The sequence below is a fragment of the Dermacentor albipictus genome, unplaced genomic scaffold (genome assembly GCF_038994185.2).
Source record: "Dermacentor albipictus isolate Rhodes 1998 colony unplaced genomic scaffold, USDA_Dalb.pri_finalv2 scaffold_13, whole genome shotgun sequence".
Taxonomy (NCBI): domain Eukaryota; kingdom Metazoa; phylum Arthropoda; class Arachnida; order Ixodida; family Ixodidae; genus Dermacentor; species Dermacentor albipictus.
Genome location: NW_027225567.1, coordinates 9,217,180 through 9,232,479, shown reverse-complemented (window position 1 = coordinate 9,232,479; position 15,300 = coordinate 9,217,180). Strand labels below are relative to the sequence as shown.

General features: G+C 48.1%; 1 protein-coding gene across 3 annotated transcripts in view; it reads left to right on the top strand.

Annotated features, from left to right (window-relative positions):
- The window catches only part of LOC135915900 (peroxiredoxin-6-like), a 223,396-nt gene that overhangs the window by 136,068 nt on the left and 72,028 nt on the right, over positions 1-15,300 (top strand). The window contains exon 1 of one of the 3 annotated variants that reach the window (XM_070528665.1): positions 13,035-13,092. The exons of the other annotated variants lie outside the window; for them this stretch is intronic. Coding sequence (XP_070384766.1) covers positions 13,087-13,092 — 6 coding nt within the window. The 5' untranslated portion in view covers positions 13,035-13,086. Of the gene's footprint in view, positions 1-13,034; positions 13,093-15,300 lie in introns of those variants that run through there. 3 annotated transcript variants of the gene reach the window in all.

Sequence of the window (15,300 nt, the reverse complement as noted above, 5' to 3'; positions counted from 1 at the left end):
CGGGCTGGTGGTACGGGCACAACAGCGCTTTCGGCCGTCTCTGTTTCGATGCATGGATTGACGTTGAAATTCTATTAAGAGTATCTCAAATGATATGCCGTAATGAAGATTAAAAAAAATGTGAAATCGTTAAAATGCGACTGCCTTCAATAGACAAATACCGCAAGGTTCTAATACAAATAATTAACGAATTTTGCGAATATTATTCTTCTGACAGTGACGTTATTAGCGCCAGCTTATGTCCGCCTCACCTTACAACTCCTGCGCAAACAGACCATGTTTACTACGCTCATAGGTGTTTTAAAAAATTCTGTATAGACTAAAAAAATACCTTGTATATACTCAGCAGACACCCACAACATTACCGTATTTGACAGAATGTGTTATGCAACAGCTTCCTACACGTGAGCAGATATTTCCCGACTCATACACGTAAAGGCATCAGTTGCCCTTATGTTGTTTTTTTTTCTTTATTTACCAAGGGGCTAATACTACGTAGCACACAGCTTACGTTTGTCTCCACCGGCCATCATTATCACCATCAGCCTGGCTACGCCCACTGCAGGGCCAAGGTCTCTCCCATACTTCTGCAACTACCCCGGCCATGTGCTAATTGTGGCCATGTCATCCCTGCAAACTTCTTAATCTCATCCGCCTACCTAACTTTCTGCCGACCCCTGCTACGCTTCCCTTCCCTTGGAATCCAGTCCGTAACCCTTAATGACCACCGGTTCTATTCCCTCCTCATTACATGTCCTGCCCGTGCCCCATTCTTCTTGATTTCAACTAAGATGTCATTACCTCGCGCTTGTTCCCTCGGCCAGTCTGCTCTTTTCTTGTCCCTTAACGTCAGACCCATCATTCTTTCCACAGCTCGTTGCGTCGTCCTCAATTTGAGTAAAACCCTTTTCGTAAGCCTCGAGGTTTCTGCTCCGTAGGAGAGTACTGGTAAGACACAGGTGTTATACACTTTTCTCTTGAGGGATAATGGCAGCCTGCTGTTCATGATTTGAGAATGCCTGCAAAACACACCCTAGCCCATTCTTATCCTTCTGATTATTTGAGTCTCATGATCCGGATCCGCGGTCACTACATGCCCTAAGATGTATTTCCTTACCACTTCCAGTGCCTCATTACCTATCGTAAACTGCTGCTCTCTTCCGAGACTGTTAAACATTACTTTAGTTTTCTGTAGAATAATTTTTAGACCTACCCTTCTGCTTTGCCTCTCCAGGTCAAAGAGCACGCATTGCAGTTGGTCCCCTGAGTTACTAAGCAAGGCAATATCATCAGCGAATCGTAAGTTACTAAGGTATTCTCCATTAACGCTTATCCCCAATTCCTCCCAACCCGAGTCTCTGAATACCTCCTGTAAATACGCTGTGAATAGCATTCGAGAGATCGTGTCTCCCGGCCTGACGCCTTTCTTTCTTGGGATTTTGTTGCTTTCATTATCGAGGACAACGGTGGCTGTGGAGCCGCTTTTGATATCTTTCAGTATTTTTACATACGGCTTGTCTGCACCCTGATTCCGTAATGCCACCATGACTGCTGAGGTTTCGACTGAATTAAACGCTTTCTCGTAATCAATGAAAGCTATATATAAGGGTTGGTTATATTCCGCACATTTCTATATCACCTGATTGATAGTGTAAATGTGGTCTGTTGTTGAGTGGCCTTCACGAAATCCTGCCTGGTCCTTTGGTTGACGGAAGTCTAAGGTGTTCCTGATTCTATTTGCGATTACGTCAGTAAATACTTTGTAGGCAACGGACAGTAAGCTGAACGGTCTATAATTTTTCAAGTCTTTGGCATCCCCTTTCTTATGGAATAAGGTTATGTTGGCGTTCTTCCAAGTTTCCGGTACGCTCGAGGTCATGAGGCGTTGCGTATACAGGGTGGCCAGCTTGTCTAGAACAATCTTCCCGCCATCCTTCAACAAATCTGCTGTAACCTGATCCTCCCCAGCTGCCTTCCACCGTTGCATAGCTCCCAAGGCTTTCTTTACTTCGTCCGGCGTTATTTGTGGGATGTCAAATTCCTCTAGATAATTCTCTTTCATTATCGTCGTCGGTGCCACTGATACTATATAAATCTATACAGGACACCTCAGCCACTTGAACTATCTTACCCATATTAGTAATGATATTGCCGTCTTTGTCTCTTAACGCATACTTCTGATTCTTGCCTATTCCTAGTTTCTTCTTCACTGCTTTTATGCTTCCTCGATTCCTGAGAGCATGCTCAATTCTATCCATATTATACTTCCTTGTGTCAGATATCTTACGCTTGTTGATGAACTAGGAAAGTTCTGCCAGTTCTATTCTATCTGTAGAGTTAGAGGCGTTCATGCATTGGCGTTTCTTAATCAGATATTTCATCTCCTGCGATTGCTTACCGGTATCCTGTGTAACGAAGTTACCACAGACTTCTATCGCCACCGGTAAGTTATCCCAAATGCCCTTCGAGTGTGAAGGCCTCCTCGTCACTCGTGAGACAATAAGGGGAACGGTAGGTGAGAAGAGAACGACGGAAGCGAGGTACCGTGATTAGAGAGCAAGACAAGTTTCTTCTCACAGAATGCGCTCTCTATTCCCTGTCGCAGAACTTAACTAGCACAACAGTCTTCGATTTGTTTTCAAATTTAAAATCAAATGGTGAAGCCATCGAATCGTGACACTAACTAGGGATGTAAACTTTTCCCACGTTTCTGCTTACGTTTTGTCACCAATCGGGCACCGAGTTTTTGTCGTCGTATAGCGAGTGTGCCAAACTAATGACAAATTTTCCCCGCTATAAGAAAAGAAAAGAAAGGCGAGTCCAGCGCGGTTGACTACGAAGAAAGGCAGTATCCTTGGGCACATTATTGTATTATGTAATTTGTTGTTTAATCCAACGTTCTTAGACATACTTCACTTTAACAGCTCCCTATGCGCGCCCAATAGTCGGTGTGGCCACAGCGGCTGTCACTAGAACTACCGGCGGGGCAGTCGCGTCTTTCGTCACGCGCCGCACGTCGTCTTGTCCTGCTGTGATGCTTTGTTTGCACGAACTGGCCTCTGCTGCTTGTTTGTCGGTAAATCTAGCTTAGCTACGCAATCTGAACTTTGTGACAAACCTGCCACACACATGTACCAGAGACTTTATGCACGGTGCTCCGTCTGCCCTCTGATGGCTGAAATAAATCGTCCCCTCCCCCCAACCCTACCCTGTACCTGCACCACTTGCTCGTCAATGAATGTAGTTAAGCTGCCTCTCGAAATTTTGTGGCAAGGATTATACGAAAGAAAAATAGCAGTTTGGCCCGAAAGACAAAGCACTGATTGCGATAGCAAATTAGTAGACAGCTAAACAAAGTGAAGATAGTAGTTTTACCGGCTGTATAAACTTCGAAACATTCGCTTACTAACTGAATTAGCAAGCATGGTGTCAGCACGCAGAAGCAAGCATGAACACATCACACTCTATGAGCGTGGACACTCGCCGCAAAGCGCTGGACGCTGACGTGAGCAAGCGTGACAGCAGCAACGAGCGAAGTGACATTAGTGTGGTCTATCGCTTAAACACAAGAGTGGCGTCATCACAACGCTCACAAAGGTATGGACCGTCTACAGATCCCTTCCAAGATACAGCACACACGACAGCGCGCAGTCGTTTAAAGTACGCACTTGTTGGCGGAGTCGAAGCAGTCCCCCTCCCTCTCGTGCTGTCACTCGCTTTCCTCTATATATGGCGCGCGAGATTTAGCCATCATCGTCAGTTCCCCTTGTGCCCGGTCGCGAAATTCGCAGTTGTTGCCGGGGCCCAACACCGCCTAAGCAATCCGCAGTAGTGGGAGGCTGCTTTGTCCAGCACCGAGCCGGATATCCAACTCCGGCTGGTGAACTGGGCGGAGGACGTCGCGACTAGGCATGGCCTGGACGCCACAACCGGCAGCCTGAAGGCCGCCCACAATGCTGCTTTTTAATTTTTTTACTTTTGGCCTTCTCATCAAAAAAAGTTTTTCACCACCACCCAACACCACCTCCCCCTCCCTCCCCCCCTCTCACCATCCCGCAGGTTTTCACGCGACGGGAGACTGCGCGTTTACTCTCCGCGTCCTTCCTACGCGCGCGCCAAATTCAACTGCGACCGTCGGCTTACCTCCCGTGCTTTCACACACACATGCAGCATAGGACGCGCGGCGACGGTGTTATCGCCCTGGGACTTTATAGTTACCATCACGGTGACGGCAGAAATGCGCCTGGAGTGGCCATATAATTGTCATTGCAATAAAAAAATTCATGAGCCATTGCACTATGTGAAGGTGGTTGACCAGGGAAGCTGTTTAGCGCTCGACACAGAGGTGACACAAAATTTTGAACAAACGTACGAACATATGTATTGTCCTGATCAGCGTTAATCGTAACGATATTGGCACGCACACGCATTGGCGTATCACCTCTGTTAATAAATTGTCCGTCACGTGAGACAATGAATGGCTCATACTCCCTAAGCAATTAAGCAATGGTTCTTACCCCCGTAAACGCGGCCTCCCCGTTACGGCGGCAGAAGAGAAGTGAAATTCTACGCTAGTATGATGAGCGGCAGCAGAGCCAGCTGTGGAAGAAGACGGCGACGACGAACGCGTGAGCAGTGGCATGAGCACGTTCGCGCGGTTGAGCTGCTGGGCGCCGAGGGGCTTTAACGAGCCAGCTATGAACAACGACACTCTCGAGCCATTGCTGATGGTAATAGTTGTGGTCCTAGGTTTTACAAGGGTTGTTCAAGGGCACTTTACAGGTCCACGAGCCCACAAGGGTATGCGTCATTGAACTTGGACCCTTTCTGCGTTATCACCACGATCGACCCACATGATACTTTCTGCTACTGAAGTACTATAGCGCCAAACAGACGACGCAAGAAGGGTCACGGACGCCGTTTGACACTGTTTGGCGCTATAGACTTCAGTAACATGCACCAACTAGCCCAACGAAAGTTCTGCTGGATAGTTTCTGCACTCATACGCCACGAAACCCCGGGCCTTAGCCCTATACAGCTTCGCTGTAAAATATCTGTTGTTACCCTTGTGCTGGGACCTCTTTGGGTCTCAGTTGTGACAAGCGTAATTCAAGTGTGTATAACTGGTCACCGAGCACATGGGAGTATGTATCATTAACTTGGACCCCTTCTGCACTATCACCACCATCGGCCCACATGATGATAGTTTCTGCACACAGACGCCACGAACCCGGGTCTTAGCCATATACAGCTTCGCTGTAAAATATGTTGTTACCCTTGTGCCTAGGACCTCTTTGGGTCCCAGGTGTGAAAAGGGTTGTTTAAGGGCACTTTACAGGTCCTCGAATCCACAGGGGTATGTGGCATTGAACTTGGACCCTTTGCGCACTATCACCAGTATCGGCCCACATGATCATAGTTTTTCTATACAGACGCCATGAAACGCTGAATCTTAGACCTATACAGCTTCGCTGTTAAAAATTACTCTGTACTTACCACGCAAGACACATGCAGCTGGTGAGTCGAAGCTGAAGCTGTACTGCGCAAATGAGCTGCCGTGCGCGTTAATTCTGCTTTCCAACCAACTTTTCGAATTTAGAAGCGCCGTATTGCCCTACTCAATGTTCTTCTTACAGCGAAGCTGTAAAAGGGTTTCGTGCTAGAGTTTCGTGAATTTTTGTTCTCCGTGAACAAAAATTATCCTCATCAGTGGCTCATGCCTCCGTAAGCATTCATGCTCCCGTAAGAAAGCAAAAAAATGCAATGGTTCATAGCCTCCTAAGGCAGATGCTACAAACACTCAGTAAAGTGAACCGCGCAGTCCTTAACTCCTTTCTAATGACGCATACAACATATAGAATAGCCTGTCGAAAACTGTCATTATCAATGACTCATACCCCCATGAGCAATGGCTCAAACCTCGGTGAACAATGGCTCCTACCTCCGTAAGCAAGCAAATATGCATTGATTCATAGTTCCGTAAGGTTCATGGCTGCTGACTTTGCGTGAATTAGTTGCGATCACACTACCCCTGTTGTCGGTGAATTGAATGTGGATGAGTTGGTGCCGAAAAGGGAGTGGTATACGCGTTCCGTGTTGCAGACATATCACTTGCGATGCCACATGCATCCGGCTCAACCGACCACCCAGCGGCGTACGTGCATCGATTTGACATTATCAAAGAATGTGATCGTACTTGCGAGTGAACTAATAACGACCGATATAGACAATAAATGAGTTTCGTCATGATGACCACCCATCAAGACAATAAATGAGCTCGTACTTTTGTTCAAAATTACATGTCGCCTCCGTGTGGTGTGCTAAACAACTTCGCTGGTCAACCACCTTCACAGAGTGGAGGTGGTTGATGATATATTTCTCTCAGAGCAGACAGGACGAGCGCTCGTCCTGTCTGCTCCTTTCTGTGTCCGTGTTTCACTTCGCGCTAAAGCCAAAATCATGTTACCGTACCAACTCGCCCAACTGTCTATCCTTTTGCAGCATGTGTCTCCAAGTCTAAGTCTCTCTGTCGTCGTCGCGGTGCGAAAGAAATAGTGAACACCAGCATCACTAAGCATTTGGCCGTCCGAGCACCCGTAGGCAAAGCAGGACCGCACACGTAACTTCTTCCTGTTTGAGACGCTGGAACACTTCTGCTCACAACTTTACAACAGGCAAATCCCCCCACATCACACAACAACAACATGACGACAGTATACTGACAGACAATACAACACCACTGAAATGAATACAGAAGTGCAAGCAGAAGCAAAAACAGAAGTAGCAGAAGTGATCAAAGACGCAACCGCAGCGCCACTAGTTTGCGCCACCCACACGTTGGTTGAGATTTCACTACTTTCGGGATCGGCCCATATAGTTAAATGAGTAATGCCACAATTCTGGTTCCGGTTATAGGCGTCGAAGATTGAAGGAGAGCATTTGGGTTTCATTTAGGCCCTTTAGCTCTAATGACGGATTATTATTGCTCCATGCTAACTCGCTGCGTCTTTTATTGCGATAGCAATTACATAAATACTCCAAGCAAATTTCCATCCTCGGGCGTTGTATCAATCCCAAGTACGATAAAATCGCCTACGCGTGCCCTATACTGTAAGTGCGAGGGAAAGCATGCGAGGGTGAGCCGAGACGAATGGTGATTCGATGCGACGTGCTCGAAAATTCTAGTGCGCGCAAGGGAGGATACCGGAGAGTATGCGCGCCCTCTTCTCGCGCGCGCAAGGGCGGAAGCGGGGAGATGTACGCCGGCGCGCTAGGAAGGAGGGCAGGGAGGAGGGGGTGCAAGGGTGCAGGTTAGGGCACATCTTGCACATCTCTTCTGCTCCGGCCGCGGCATTTCATGGCGTGGCTAAGCGCGGCGGCTCGCTACCTATCTTGGAGGTAATCTCTTCGTGGTAATCGCTCCCTGTCTTGGGGTTTCGTGTGCACTGTGTTCTTGCGCGCCTTAGTTCACGTTCAAGCGAGAAGCCGCTCGGAGGGGAATTTTCTCGCCGCTGCTGCTGCTCTTGATCACGCCAGTGTGCTTGCAGCGAGTGTCCGAGGTCATCGAGTGAGATGTGTTCATGTGTTTCCCGAGCGTGAAAGAAGCCCGTAAATGCATGCAAAATTCCCGCGCGACTGGCCACTCCAGGCACTTTGCGTGTATTCGTGGGATTCCTTCACGCTCGGCAAAATACTTTTATGTAGCACATATTGAGCCACAGAAAGCTGTATCGGGAGTTTATTATGTCGCTCTACAATTTTCTCATTGACACTATTAATCTAAATATAATATTTGAGAAGTTGATTATTTAATTAGGACTAATTATGTAAGTGGGCGGAATAAAAAAAATAATTTGAGTATCTACAAGTGACGGCAAACAACATTACCTTGGTTGCGTTCAGCTACGTGGCATTCGCATATATTTAAACTCTGGCTAAAGTTAGCTGGCACACCCTCTATATGACATTTGCCGCAGATTATTGCGTTAGAAGAGATCGAAAAGTGAATCAGTGAGCCACACATAATGAACCACAACAGTCTAGTTGTGAGACTGGGGTTCTTATTCCATAACGATGTGCAGAGCTTGGCCGACAGACAAAGACGATAAAGGAACGAGGAAGACAAGAAGGGCTTTTCCTCGTCGTTCTTTTTTCGTCTTTTTCTGTCCGCCGAACCTGTGCACATTGTTATAGAATCCAATGTTGCCAAACTTTTTTGAAATGTGTCGTAGAAGTGAGACAAAAAGTGGCTAAAATAACCGCTAAAACTGCCAAGTTGACTTTGAATAACGTAAGCATTTTAGGACAGTGTACTATGGGCTAAGGGGAAATAAATAATTTACCTAGATGTTTAACATTTGTATAATGTTCGTTTCAAGTGACTGATAAACAGCGAATTCACCACTAAAGGGTAGATGGCGTTTATTTATTTATTTATTTATAGTACAATCTTCCCTTGGGATATTTGCAGATTTGCAGAGTGGCTTGTAAAAGAAAATTGATTACAATATCAGCGAGAATGAAACAAATAATAATGCAAACATGAATTACAGCATACAAAAACAAAAACACACAATTTCACTACACTAGTTTCGAAAACAGAAAATCCACACTTGGTTGAACAACTACATAATTATTTGTACTTGTTCTAATCTTTAACAACTGTCCGAAAGAAGGAGTACCTGAGGCAATTAACACATGTTCGAAAGGGATTTACTGTTAAACTGTTCCTTTCCCTGGTGGCAGATTACTTTCGATGTATCACTGTTGTAGTGCTAAGTATTTCGCTGGTAAATCAATTAAGACAGGAACTATGGATCCTCTGGAACAATTAAGGTAGGCAAATTAGGTTGTTGCCACGATACTCGCAAGAGATTCTGACACGGCCCAAGAGGTGGCAATAGCCCTGGCCATCTCCACGTGCACCGAAAATACCGTGTTACTGAGCGACTCGCAATCCGCGTTTGTTATTTCTAATGCGCAAGCTGGTGAAGCGGGCTAGTGAAGCAGCAAAGGCCAATGGCTACCTAGACTCAGGAGGCCACCCGCCTTGGGTGCAGAACGAAGAAATCTTTCTCACTGATTGAGATTATTCAACGTTTATTCTCTTTCCCTCTCTATTTCATCAATATTAGTTTTAGTAGGAGGGTCCCTGATTATGCAAGCATTGTATATTAGTCACAAGACAGCACTTTTATAGGCTAGCAACCGAGCAGCGGGTGTTGATAATTTTAAAGGTTTTCGGAGAAAGGACAACTCCCGGTTCGGGTTAGTTGTAACGAGGTCAATGTGCTTTGAGCAATGATGGGTGTTATGGATCCAATGTCCTAAATACTTAGAGTGCGCTGTTTCAACGAACAGCAGATTGTTTGCAGAGTGGCTATATTCTGTAGGTATCCATTTCAGAGTACTGGTCATAAAAAGCCTTTCGAAATTGATTTGCATTTGACAGAATCGACACCGTTCAATAGTCTTCTGGAAGTCCTGGTTCAGCTTGCGTTGGTCAGAAGCATTTTTGATCTCAGAGTGAATAACACAGTCATCGGCGTTCGATAAAGTTTTAATTCAAATATCTGTTGCTATGTCATATGTAATATAAAAATAAAAGCTCCGTATGCGCGGATCCCTGTGGAATGCTAGACTCTATCAAAGTCGTTCTCAAAGTGGTCTTTGCAAACAACGTATTTTGGCGTGTTTCTTAGGTAGGCCATTAGGCGCTCTCCGGTTTCTTAGGAGCTCTCGCACAACCCGCTGATCCGCAAATTTTAGGTAGTCCTAATTACTGGCTGTTAAGGAGAATGTTATCAGGAGATTCTTTGTGTACAAAAGAATGAACCATGCTTAAATACAATTCCAAAATTTAATCACAGCAATGATTTTTTGTGTGTGTCTGCTGCCTTCAATGCACAGTTCGACTTCCAAAGTCGAACTGTGCATTGACCCCTAAACTATGACCCCTCCAAACTTCGCCCAATCCCCCCTGAGCCCCCCCCCCCCCCTCTCACCGGTAGATAGGCCTAAACGTGATAATGATAAACATGTGGCGTTCTTTTTTTTTTGCGAGCAGCTGTCGGGCCCTACAGCATAATAATGAAAAACTCTGGTGCCTTTTTTTATTGCGTTTGATGCGTTGGTTTAACGCCTTCTTAAAAAAATAGGAAAAAAAGAAACGCTTTTACAACAAACTAGTAGGCGAGACCTTCAATCGCGGAGGCACCAATATCACGGAGGCCACAATGACCGCGCTACAGTAGCCGTGGTGTCTACACGACGAGCCCTCGGAGCCGGTATCTGTCGCCATGGTCGCTACACTGGGCCTCTTCAATTTTCGGAGTTCTGGCAGCCCACTGGCAGCCAGATGGCAGCCAGCTAGTTCCGGTCCTGATAGCAAGACACATGGGCTGGGATCCCAAGACAACCCGAACCTGCCCGAAGATTGCAAAATCGAACGCCGGGACAACTGGCCGAATGTAAACGTGCTACCAGCATGGCAGCGTCCGGCGATGCCGGCGCACGCGCGGCGTAGCCGGCCCATTTATGCGTTGCCAGCTTGAAAATATATGGTTGCATTCAGAGATACGATCACTCTCGCGCGATTTCGCGCGACTCGGCACAGGACGCTCACTGGGCCAACCTCGCCTTGCGCAGCGCAACAGATGGCCTCCGACGCGACCAGTGACAAGACGCGAAATCGTGCATAAGTGAGTGTATTCTACAAAGCGATAGCTCGAGCATTCCTGGTCGTAGCGATCACGTCGCCCACCGGCGACATTGATGAGTTAGCGGCCGTTGTGTCATCACTTCAAAAGACATGAACAAGCAGGATATTGGGTACGTCTTATACGCTTAAATTTCGTGCCAACCTGCTTGGGCTTCGATTTCAGAAAGTTTGTCGTGGCTGATGGTGCTTCTCATTTTGACCCTAAGGAGCTGGGGACGCGGCTGGCACATGAAAATGCACGCCGCCTGTGACCAGGGAAAAGTTTCGCACGCAAAACAACATTGGTCGCGATCATGTGAGCAATAAGCCAATGTACGGGTCACTAATGCACGTGTGCCTATTACTCAACCAGTGCATTCTTACATCAACGGCCTGCAGTTCGGACACATATTGGTTTCGAGCTGCCATCCAAGCATAACACGGGCTAGCTGCAACGTCTTCGCTAATTGCAGAAAAGGGAGATATCTCCGCATACATACGCGAGATATGCGAAAAGGAACACCACCAGAGAAAGTCGAACTAAAAATGTACCGCACTATGTGTGAATGAGTGTCTACAACTTGCGTGGAACGCGATGCAGGTAACATGCATGCATGAGAGCGCGGCGCGCTGATCACCGCCGCGAAGAAGCCTTGGGGACACACATTCATACGCACACAAAACCTTCCATTCACCACTGCTCGTATCACACCGCTTCGCAATGCGGAGCGGCGCGTTAGCACCGAATGAGAGAGAGAGAGAGAAGGGAACACAGAAAGGTTGGGAGGTTAATCAGACTGAGTCCAGTTTGCTAGCCTACACGTGGGGAGGGGAATGGGGAGTGAAAGCGAGAGAGAGAGAACTTAGGTGTAGGATGTCCATAGTCGGGCACTCAAGTCTGTTGCACTCAGGTAGCGAAAAAGCGCTCGAACTGCTTTCTGGGCTAATGAACTGTGAGGCCAGGCTCCCAAGATCTTCGCTTCCGTAAATGGCCTGTCATCCAGTCTATTTAAGGCACACTGGAGAGTAGCACCTAATGAAATAACAGTAGAAGTAAGGAAACCCGACGATGACCGTAGACAAATGGCTGCGCGAGGTATATTTAAGTCCTCAAGCGCCCGGAGTCGCAATCTGTGAAGTCTCCGCAAAGATGGCGGCGAGCGCCCATCGCCTCCTTTAATCGTCTGCTAGCCAGAGAACTTCCACAGAGCAGCCAAACCGAAATTGTTCTGGCAGGTTCTGGCAGCCCGCGGGTAGCAAGAACCGTCCATAACGAGCGAAACAAAGGCCCGGCGGAAGTGGGTGGCGCGTTGGGCGGAGCAACCCGAGAAAAACGAAGGCGCTCTGGCTGGCTCTGGCAGCCAACGGGTAGCCAGAAGGGGAAAATCAAAGTCCACTATTAAAACAAGATACGATTTCTTGTAGAATGGTGCCGCACGCGATTCCTCGAACACGTAAAAAAAAAACGCGTATATTGGTCGTGATAACACGCTTGGTTTTATGCATGTATAAGACCATCCGGTGTATAAAACACATCGACGAAAACTTTTGAAAAAACGCCGTGTGTTATATGCCGGAAAATGCAGTTATATTCGGTTTTTCAAGGAGCGCGTCGTCATTGTTCCTAAAAAAATTTGGACTCTTAACCCATGTGCAATGATTTGACGAAGACCAAGTGCAGGGAGGACTAGCAGTCGTGACTACGAAAAGAAACTGCGTACAACCCAAACCCTCCGTTTTGGACTTGTACGTGCTACACGTCGATAGCCAGCATTGTCAATATAAACAATACAGTGAGGCTGCAGAGCAGGATGAATCTTGCGTGTAAATGCCACCCTGACAGCCCTAGCTAAATGGCACTGGGTAAAATTGTACTGTGTAATTAGCATGTCTAATACAAGAACAAGGATAAATATGTGCGCATGTTGCCTAGAACGCATATAAATAAGCTGTCTTTCTAAGTACCTTGAGCAAATGGGATGGGGCCATCCACGTCGTTTTGAGGAAGAGAAGGCCTTGCGAATTCATTCCCTTTAAAACGCAGAACGAGCCCGGCTTCGATAAAGCACTGGAGCCGCTACATCATATACATAAACGGCTCAACTGAGTAAGAGTTAAAAAAGCGGCGCTAAATGTTTCGACACATTTAGGCAGCAATCCGCGCGCTAACCTTTACGCTTCTTTTTATTTTTCACGCGCTCGAAGCTCTCTCCACAGCAACGCGAATGGAAGGACGTGTTGCAGTCGAGGAATGCATGGCGCTGCGCGGCACGACAGCGGGGGTGGTGAGAAAGGGCCGCCATGGTCGCCTGCAACCGTGGGTTGCACAAGACGACGAGGGCGCATGAGTCACACGGCTTCGCGTCTGCCGCAAGGACGCGTCGATTATGCCGGTAAGGGCCTTCTCGGAGTTTGGCCCGCTTATATGTTCGCGTGGAATGCCGCCGTCACGCGCTTCAGGATCTCCCGCCACACCGGTATATGCTATACGTTTTTTGTTGTTTACGTGACAACAACATCGTGAATTCAAGAACGATGACGCGAGAATCGCGCTTAGCGTTGCACTCTAAACAAGAATAGCTGCGTTTTACAACTGTTAAAACACGAATGACGTGTAGGTTATCATAAAAACCGCGGGCGTACAGAGCAGCACTCAACTCGTTGCGTCTTTCTACGCCCGTGTTCAGTCCTACTACGCTCCAGAAGAAGGCTACCAGCAGTGATGGCGCAGCGGCTATAGTGTTGCACTGCTAAGCACGAGGTCGCGGGGACAACTCGCGGCCTCGTGCTTAGCAGTAGGGACGAATCGCTAAATTTCGATGGGGGCAAAATTCAACAATGCCCATGACCCATGCAGTAGTGGCACGTTAAAAATCCCCACGTGGTCAAAATTAATCCGGGATCCCCCATTACGTCGTGCCTCATAATCATATTGCCGTATCACTACTTGTGCCAACTACACCCTGACGGCGACAAGGATGACGACCGGCCCCGCTCGAGAGTATGAGCACGAAAAAAGAAAGACAAAGACGTTAATTTGTGCCGGCCTGCATCCTGCACGTCTTTTTCGAGTACAACGCGGTATTGTGACTAGCCGCAATAAAGTCCCTGTGCTTTGTGATCTGCGACAATGTTGGAGGTACGGGGTACCATCGCCTCATAATCGGTAGCCCTTCGCGCAGCCCTTCATCCAGCCCTACAAGACAACCACGCGTCGACACGCGTAGACCGAACAAGCCACCACTTGCAAGGTTTGAGCCCAGAATTTGGTCTCTTACGAGGATCAGCTCTGTCAACGGCCACCCCAACTCCAGAAATGGCACTTTCAAGCAGCCCAACACAGGTAACGGTCCAAAACCTTCAGATGCCCCACCCCTTTCATGGTGACGTGCACGAGGATGCGGAAGACTGACTTGAGCAGCATGAACGGGTAGCTATAGTCGGATACAACTTTAGAAAAAAGGGGGCGTTTACTCCTCCGAGGCGGACGCACACGAGCATCCACCAATGGGCGCGCACTCTGGGCCGACGTCATGCGCCGGACGGCCGGTGACTTCGCCGCTTCGGTCATCTGGGTGGGGCCTCCCCTTTTTTCTAAGGTTGTATCCGACTATAGGTCTAATCACTGGCGCTCCGACCAAAAGCTTTTCAACGACTATTTCGCCCTTGAAGCAGTGTAACGAGGTTGTTTCAAAACCACGAGGGAAGTTTGACGACGTGGGGCAAGTTTTCCCGTCGGTTACTCGATACTTTCGGGAACACAAATCGACGTGAAAACGCGCAACCCTGCTTGAGTCACGTATTCAACAATCAAACGAAGATGTCGCCGTGTTTGCCGAAGATATGGCGCGTTTCTTTCGCCGAGCTGATCCCAACATCTCCGAGGCAAAGGCGCTGAGCCATCTCATGCGAGGTGTCAAAGAACATCTATTCGCTCGCTTTGTGCGCAATCCGCCGACAATCATGGACGAGTTTATTAAGGAGGCCACGGCAGTCGAGCGGGCACTTCAGCACTGGCACGAACAGTACGATCGCTTAGTCACTGCGGCACCGACAAGAGCCGCAGCACTCGCCATGGCCGATGAGACCTGCATACGCTAACTGATCTGACAGATTGAGCGCGAAGAAATTGCAAAGGAGAACGCTAGGCACGCACCATCAGCACATGCACCGCCGCCGCAGGTGTTCACGGTTGCCTCCATCATTGAAATGTTGCGCCAGGAACTCCGTCAGATATTTGTCCTTTCCGTGCCATGTCCCGACATGTCATAGCAGCCTACCACCTACAGCTACACAGACGCGGTTCGTCGTCCATCGCCTTCCGAGGTGCCATACCAGCCGAATACATACAGTTATGCCGATGCTGTTTTTCGTCCCTTGTCCACCATACCGGCACCACAGCACTGTCGACGGACCCCGTCGCGGCCGCTACGTCATGCCGACATGCAACTACGCGCCGCTTGTTTGATGAAAACCGTGCCTCATTCGATGACAGCCATGCTGGCCGGCACGTGAGCCCATGTACGGTCCCGCTTACCGTCTCCATCGCGTTTCTCCTCTCCAAGCAGCCGAAGTTTTACTGACGTCGTCAGAAGTCAGTC